The 7,133-nt window shown below is 36.2% G+C and overlaps 1 protein-coding gene across 1 annotated transcript; it reads right to left on the bottom strand.

The window, feature by feature from the left end:
- Positions 1-364: 364 nt before the first annotated feature.
- Positions 365-6,761, bottom strand: LOC117318596. The gene is made up of 3 exons (XM_033873561.1): positions 4,950-6,761; positions 3,394-4,101; positions 365-1,270 (listed from the first exon to the last, which is right to left on the bottom strand). The coding sequence occupies exons 1-3, from the start codon at positions 6,550-6,552 to the stop codon at positions 1,083-1,085; spliced, it is 2,499 nt and encodes an 832-aa protein (XP_033729452.1). The 5' UTR covers positions 6,553-6,761; the 3' UTR covers positions 365-1,082.
- Positions 6,762-7,133: the final 372 nt, after the last annotated feature.

The following is a 7,133-nucleotide window of genomic DNA, read 5'->3' as shown; positions in this document are numbered from 1 at the left end:
AGATGTGGAACATCAGTACATGATCTCATACGACTATGGAATGAAAGGATTTTAAATATGTATCAATATTTATGTAGAAGTCAGGTAAACGTTTTACCAAAAATATGAAATGTTCATAGCAAATTTCAACTTCTATGTCGATCAACTGTCTAATACCTTGTACATATGTATATGGATGTTTTGCTGTTACAAGACCGGATGTAATGGGAAGAAGGAGGGAAGGTGTAAAATACATTTGGTAGATCATTTATCAAAGTTATTGTGTCACCAAGGCCATTCAAGGAATATGTTTTATCGTCAGATAGCAAATGTCATCAAAATGATTTTAGTCCAGATGATTCATTTTCTTCCACGAAGAAAATAAAATAGATGAAAAATAACAACGGCTGAAATAAAACATCTTATGCCTAATTTTTTTCCAACCGTGGTGCATAAAAATGATATATTAGTTCATGCTAATAAGAAAAAAATTCAGCCAATTGAAATGCCTTCTTACTTGTTCAAATACAAGTGTATATCTAAAGATGATATTGTTTAAGCTAACGGTTAAAGTCCACATACAAAATAAGAACATTTTTTGTTGAATCTTTATAGTGGAACATTAAAGGTTTTAATAACATATATAAGGCAGGCACTTCTGAAAAGCGTAAAGCTGCAAGCGTGACCGTGTGGAGATTATATATAAGGGTTCACCGTTGCATAATATTCGTAACTCGGACATACAAAACAATGCAAAGAAAATCAGTATGAATGTGTTTATCGAGTTTACTCATCCATAAACTTGGAATCAAGCTAATGTTTGGAGTCTGACTGTCTATCAATGAAATGGTGGCCTCTGTATAATGGTACAGATGATATAACAGACAACTGTAAGTGATTGCAAGAAAGTGCCTTCTCTGGTGACAAATAAAATAATAATACAGGAGAAATAATCACACCCACCATCAAATCTTTATAATGGTTCCCATAAAATATATCCTCTAAATTTTCATTCTTTCATTCTTTCATCTTAAAAATTCCTTTCTATAGAAGTGTTTAAGGATTGCTCAAAACTTCAATCCTGTGTGAAGTACTTGTAGTTATTAAACCACAGTTGCCATGTGTGTTATCTTTGAATCAAAGATTTGCAATAAAAATTGTACATCATTAAGTCCACCCACGAGAAATATTGTCCTCAGTGTTGATTTAGAGCTTTTCTTGGCTGCAAACTTCTCAACCTCTTCTACACAAATCTCCCACATCGTATTAGTTTGACCAGGTTTAAGTGTACCTGTCATAATAAAAAAATGAATACAGCAAATAAGTATTTACTATTATCGAGTGGTGTTTCATTCAATAATTTTGAAAAATAAATCATTTTAATCATATGAATTAAAGAAATATAATACAACACTACCAACATGATGTTCACTTAAGCACCTTACTGTACCACATCAAAAGGGCATTCCACTGCAGTGTTGCATACCTAGCTATCAATAACAAGATATTTTAATTGGTCTTGAAGAACCATCGTTCAGATAACAACAGGCCCATGGTCACTTATCTCTGAAATATTTCAGTCAATTTGCCCCTTTTTGATCCTGACCATCAGCCTCTAGGGGTCAGTCTGGCCAACATGTGCATACCTGTACCTTCTAACCAGGATTGTATTATTTCCAATGGAAGTAATTCTCCCAGAGGAAAATGTGAAAATGTGAAAATTTGACACCATGCCGATCATAAAATTCACAATTTTTGTAATCTTCAGAGCTTTCAATCTATGTGATTATATCATATCGTGGTATTAAGAAAAAGACTTGAAATTTCTGCCAATTAGGTGGTCAGTCAGGGTCAATTTGTGCATGCCATCAAACTTTCATCTTATTAAATCATAAGTTTGAATGAATTTCGATAGAAATTCAACAAAGCTGATATCCCTTTATTAATTATAACAACGTTCAGTTCCTCCCAATGGGGAAAATGTGAAACCACATTGTCATGAAATTCACAACTTTGGTAAAGCACCTTAAGAAAGCATCTGTCCATTCTACTCTATCTGCCTCCTGAGTAGAAAAGTATTGATATTTCAGTTACTTTTTTTATATAAAATATAATTGCCTAATGATGTTAACGGCCAAATAGTTGTAATGCAGGCATTAAGGATTAGAGTTTTAAAGCAAAAGTTCAGCTAAGTTCCTATATTGCCCTGGGGGTTGAACCAGCCTCATTTATATAAACTGTGATTGCTCTACCCCAAATTATGTTTCATACCAAATTTGGCTGTAATCCACAAAGGCGTCATGAAGGAGAGCTATGATAAGTGCTTTTAGAGCAAAATTTCACTTTTTACGACCTTAAATTACGATTGCACTCTCCCTATTATGTTTCATTCCAAATTTGGCTGAAATCCACTCCGGCAATAAGAAGGTCTAGTGTTTTAGAACAAAATTTCGGCAAAGTTCCCCCTTAAGGAAATGCAATCCATCTGTACAAAGTGGTCGAACCAGCTTTATTTATATATACATCCCGACCGTCCGGAAGATGATACCTGGCAACTTATGATTTAATATGACACTGTCGTTAAACTGACTCAGACATTTAGACATAGTTACATGTATTTATGTAAAAAGTAAATGATGTTTGTATCACCAGATACAAGCAATATGTACGTAATTGTTAGATGTGGACAGGACCCATGGAACACACCATAGTGAGCTACAAAATCCCAATCCTCATATGAAAATAAGGATCTTATATCAAATTCCATTTCAAAAGGGAATAAATGTACGGTAAAGTTTATTACATAACTAAGATGTTTTGTTAACACTGGTGAAGCATTGGGAACATTACACAATTTATATATAAATTGTTTTTAGTAAACAGATAACAGGTTAGTGTGATGCAATAGAAATGACCTAACAACATCAAAGTCTAGGCTTAGGCTCTTATGTAGAATTCAATTTAAAGTTTAAAACATGAATTGGTTTGTTTGATTTGTTTATGTTTAATGTCCTATTAACAGCCAGGGTCATTTAAGGACGTGTCAGGTTTTGGAGGTGGAGGAAAGACGGAGTACCCGGAGAAAAACCTCCGGCTTACGGTCAGTACCAGGCAACTGCCCCACGTACATTGTAGGTTTCGAACTCGCAACCCAGAGGTGGAGGGCTAGTGTTAAAGTGTCGGGACACCTTAACCACTCGGCCACCGCGGCCCCTATTAAAACATGAAATGACCAGCTAGAGCCTAAGGATATTATTAGACAAAGTTGAATGATTCTTATGGACCTCATATTATTCGTTTTGTCTATTTTCTAAGCAGTTTTATATGAATTATTTTGTTGAAAGCTTTGCAAAATCTTTCCTGAAACATATATTGTATGTTGACACTTCTAGTTACATGTACATCATTACATACCTGATGCAAAAGATGGCAGAACAATAGAATCCAGTTTCTTTTCATCCACTCTTCGGAGCACTTTGGAAATGCATGCTCCGATATTGTCAGTAAAACCCTTGAATAACTCAGCTTTTCCAGATATGTCTTTGTCTGCAACGGGTCCTATCACATGGAATACATACGAAACAGTTGGTATTGCCCCGGCATGAGTACAAACAACATCTGAAATCTTATATTTCTTTTCATTCTTCCTCAACTTGTCTATTTCCTTCTTGTACTGATCACCTGCTTCTTTGGCAATTTCCATAGCAACGAATCGCTTACTTCGAAACATTTCATCCTCTATACTTACAAGAGCTGATGCTTGTGTGGTAACATATGTTCCTTTCACGATACACACATTCAGCTTTTCAGATAGCATGCATGTTCCACCAGTTTCAGATTTTGCCATCCACCGGGGGTAATTAGATAGGTTTGTATTCAATCCTGATACACAGGAAGCACCAGATACATGTTGTGAGCTTCTTCCGCTGGTAGTCACTGGTGTGGTTGTATCATTCCACTTCTTGGCCTGCAGAAGCTCATCCTTGATCTTTTTCAGAATATCAGGGTGTTGGCCAACGATGTGGATTTGTTTCAATGAAGATTTCTTGTACTCATCACAAGTTAGCTGCATAGCCTCGCTGAATGCAGCAGTCAGAACATCGGATGGACATTGTGCATATCCTGTTAAATATTTATAAATTATACAAAAAAAACAACAAAAAACCAATGAAATGCTCATTGTTAAAACAACACATTGGTAAAGGCATAATACATTCATATATCAATGATGAACATAATTCCACGCCTGACTTTCAAACTAATTTACAATGACATTGATTTTCATCATAAATACCGAGTTAAAGCCCTAAGGATTACAAACATACAAAATTGATATACATTGTTATTACAATTACATGCAATCAAACATATCATTTATGAACGTCATCCAAACCCCCAGCAGGACATAGAATGATAAAGACTAACAGACCTACAAATGCATTAACTGTGACACCTTTAAATAAACTGTACAATAAACGTGTTGTGTATATTATATATTGTTCAAAGGTAGTCAACATGATTTGCATTCCATAACAATTGAAAATGAATTAATGGAATCAAGCTGTTTCATGACTGATATTCTTACCAATGAAATACACCTTACCAGAACAAGGTCACCATATTCTGGATTTGGAATTAACTGGAAAATGTCTGTAAGACATAAATGTCCCTGCTGTCACTTAATTGATACCTTGAAACACAGTTTGGTGAGGATCACATCAGCAGTTACTGAGATTAGTTAGTTACATTGCTTTTGGACGGGATAGACATGGGTAACACTATATGCCCCCCTATTTCATGACAGGGACATAAAAAGGAAATTTTTCGCTTGTTGACTCCCACATGTGTCAAATCTTCCAATAATGTTCCAGAACATAAACTTTTTTGCCAACATTTTATATACTAATATACCAATACACAGCTGAGATGGATAACAATTATAAATCATTAGATTTGGAAATATAACTCACCAATGACAGGAAGTGCAACAGATCTGGCCGCAACATTTACTGCCTCCTCCAAAGCGTTCATGATGGTTCTACAAAGATCGTCCTGACATATTTCCCTCTTTATTTCATGCGCAGTGCTTGTTTTTCTGTAAGCACTCCACATTGGAGTAACAGCGTGGATGATGTAATCGTAATGAAGGTCTCCAGCGGTAGTACAGCAACAGTCACCAACATTTAGGTTCCTTTCAAGAAATACATTTTTACATGCATTCTCAAGATCAGTACCAGCGGCTTTAGCAATTGCAGCTGACAGACCATGAGAATTATTAAGGTTTGTATTTGTTCCATGTACAATTGCATCTACATCCAGATCTAGAAGGTCTCCTTCATACACAAACACTTTTACTCCATCCTTTATTTTCAATACCTCAGATCCTGATGGCGGTAACTTCCCTTTTCTTCTTCTTGGTTTTGATTGCTGGTCTGATTGATGGCATGACCTTCCGATGTATTTCAATATCATACACTCAGCCCGCTCAACATTATCATAATTCTTTCCAACAAGTCTGATTCTTTTAAGACTGGGGTTGTATTCACATAATATATTCATTGAAGCCATGTTTTCCTTTTCTTTCTCATAGTAACTTGTGAATTTTCCCTCTTCAGTACTAGTCAGGTTGCCGATTTCTTTTCTGGCATAACTACTAAGCTGGTCCTTTGCATTCCTAAAGTTTCCAAACCTTTCTGTTATATAGCATTCTGTGTTGTTATGATTAAATTTTATTTCTATTTTATTGTCGATTCCTTGATTGAAGAAGCATACCTCCATGAACTGTTCATTTGAACAAGTGAATGTTTCTGTTCTATCATCTTCATCTGAACGTTTGCCATGTTTAACTTGTTGGTCAATACCTCTCCCTTTCCTGCCATCATAAGGTGTGTTGGACATAGACATGTCATTATAATATACATCAGCTGCCACCTCATTCACCCCTCCTAACTGGTGCTCATCAACACTTTGTGGTTGCTGCCTTGCTTTCCTATTTCTTTGATTTCCATCTTGGTTTACCAGGTCAGCATTTCCTTTATCACTTTTCTGCTCCTCTTCAGGGCTGTAATCGGTATCCATACTCTCCTTGAAATATGTCTTCCGCAATGCTTCCTTGTCGCAGCCTTTTGGATTTTCCTGACTTCCTGTATGTCCTGTAGGTCTGTTATCGTCATGCTGACCATCCTTGTCATTAAGTCTTTGGATATGTGCATCTGCAGATTTCCTCACATTATCACTGGTTTGGTCTTTTATAGTGTTCTTTGGTTCATTAGTCTGCTGGGTTTCTGTATAAAGGGCCTGCTCCTGGACTTTACTATGACTGACAGTATTCTGAGACAGAGGATCATCCCTTTTGCCTTTAGGGTTAGTATGATATTGACTGTTTGGTAAATGCCCTCCTCTGGTGGTTTCTCCTCGGGGTCCTCCATCAAGGTCTACTGCTTTAGGTTGCAGGTTTTGTTCATTCTCCCGACTACTATGTATATCATCTTCCTTCCTGTCACCTTGGCCAGCACCACTCCTATCTCCATGGCTTCTGATTTGGCTCCCATATTGGCAATTTCCACCAGCCATGATGCTGACAATGTATTTGTTGGCACACTGAATTTCAGGTAAGCTACCTATTAAAAACCAGGTCCCATTTTCATCTTTTATCAAGTCAGCTCCAGATGCATTACAGATTTCAGACGTTATTTCATCAGGCTTCACGTGACTCTGGATTGTTTCCACAATATTTTTTTTCAGTGCTACTTTCAAGTTTTGAACAGTCTAAGGAAGAAGGAAAACATGAAATTCAGAGTTGCTTTATTATATGCAAATGTTTTTATTCAATTGTGGGATTGCACAACAGATTAAATGTGAGATTGTGTGAATGTTTACACGATGGGTGATCGAAATGAATTTTGTGAAACAGCTATCGTGGTTGATATGAACTGAGGAATTTATTACAAACAATGTTAAGACATTCAGAACAGTTTTGATAAAAATATGATATATACATAGTTTCTGTGATATCCTTCATAGCAATACACACGTCACATCTACCTTGGTGTCTATTTTAGAAATAGAATTAAATGCAAGGATACAAGGACATGTACTTTCATACTATTGTTTACAAGAGCTTTGCAGCAAATTTCCCACAAAAGCTGTACTTA

Source organism: Pecten maximus, unplaced genomic scaffold (genome assembly GCF_902652985.1).
Source record: "Pecten maximus unplaced genomic scaffold, xPecMax1.1, whole genome shotgun sequence".
In the NCBI taxonomy this organism is placed as follows: Eukaryota; Metazoa; Mollusca; class Bivalvia; order Pectinida; family Pectinidae; genus Pecten; species Pecten maximus.
This window is presented reverse-complemented; position numbering and strand designations above follow the sequence as displayed.

What these genes read in the sequence shown, in the direction of transcription:
- LOC117318596 (XM_033873561.1), bottom strand. Translation starts at nt 6,552, where the DNA reads ATGGCTGGTGGAAATTGCCAATATGGGAGCCAAATCAGAAGCCATGGA. An exon ending in TGTTGCACTTCCTGTCATTG is followed by an intron (nt 4,102 to 4,949) that starts GTGAGTTATATT and finishes AATATTTAACAG; the next exon opens with GATATGCACAATGTCCATCC. An exon ending in TCTGCCATCTTTTGCATCAG is followed by an intron (nt 1,271 to 3,393) that starts GTATGTAATGAT and finishes TTATTATGACAG; the next exon opens with GTACACTTAAACCTGGTCAA.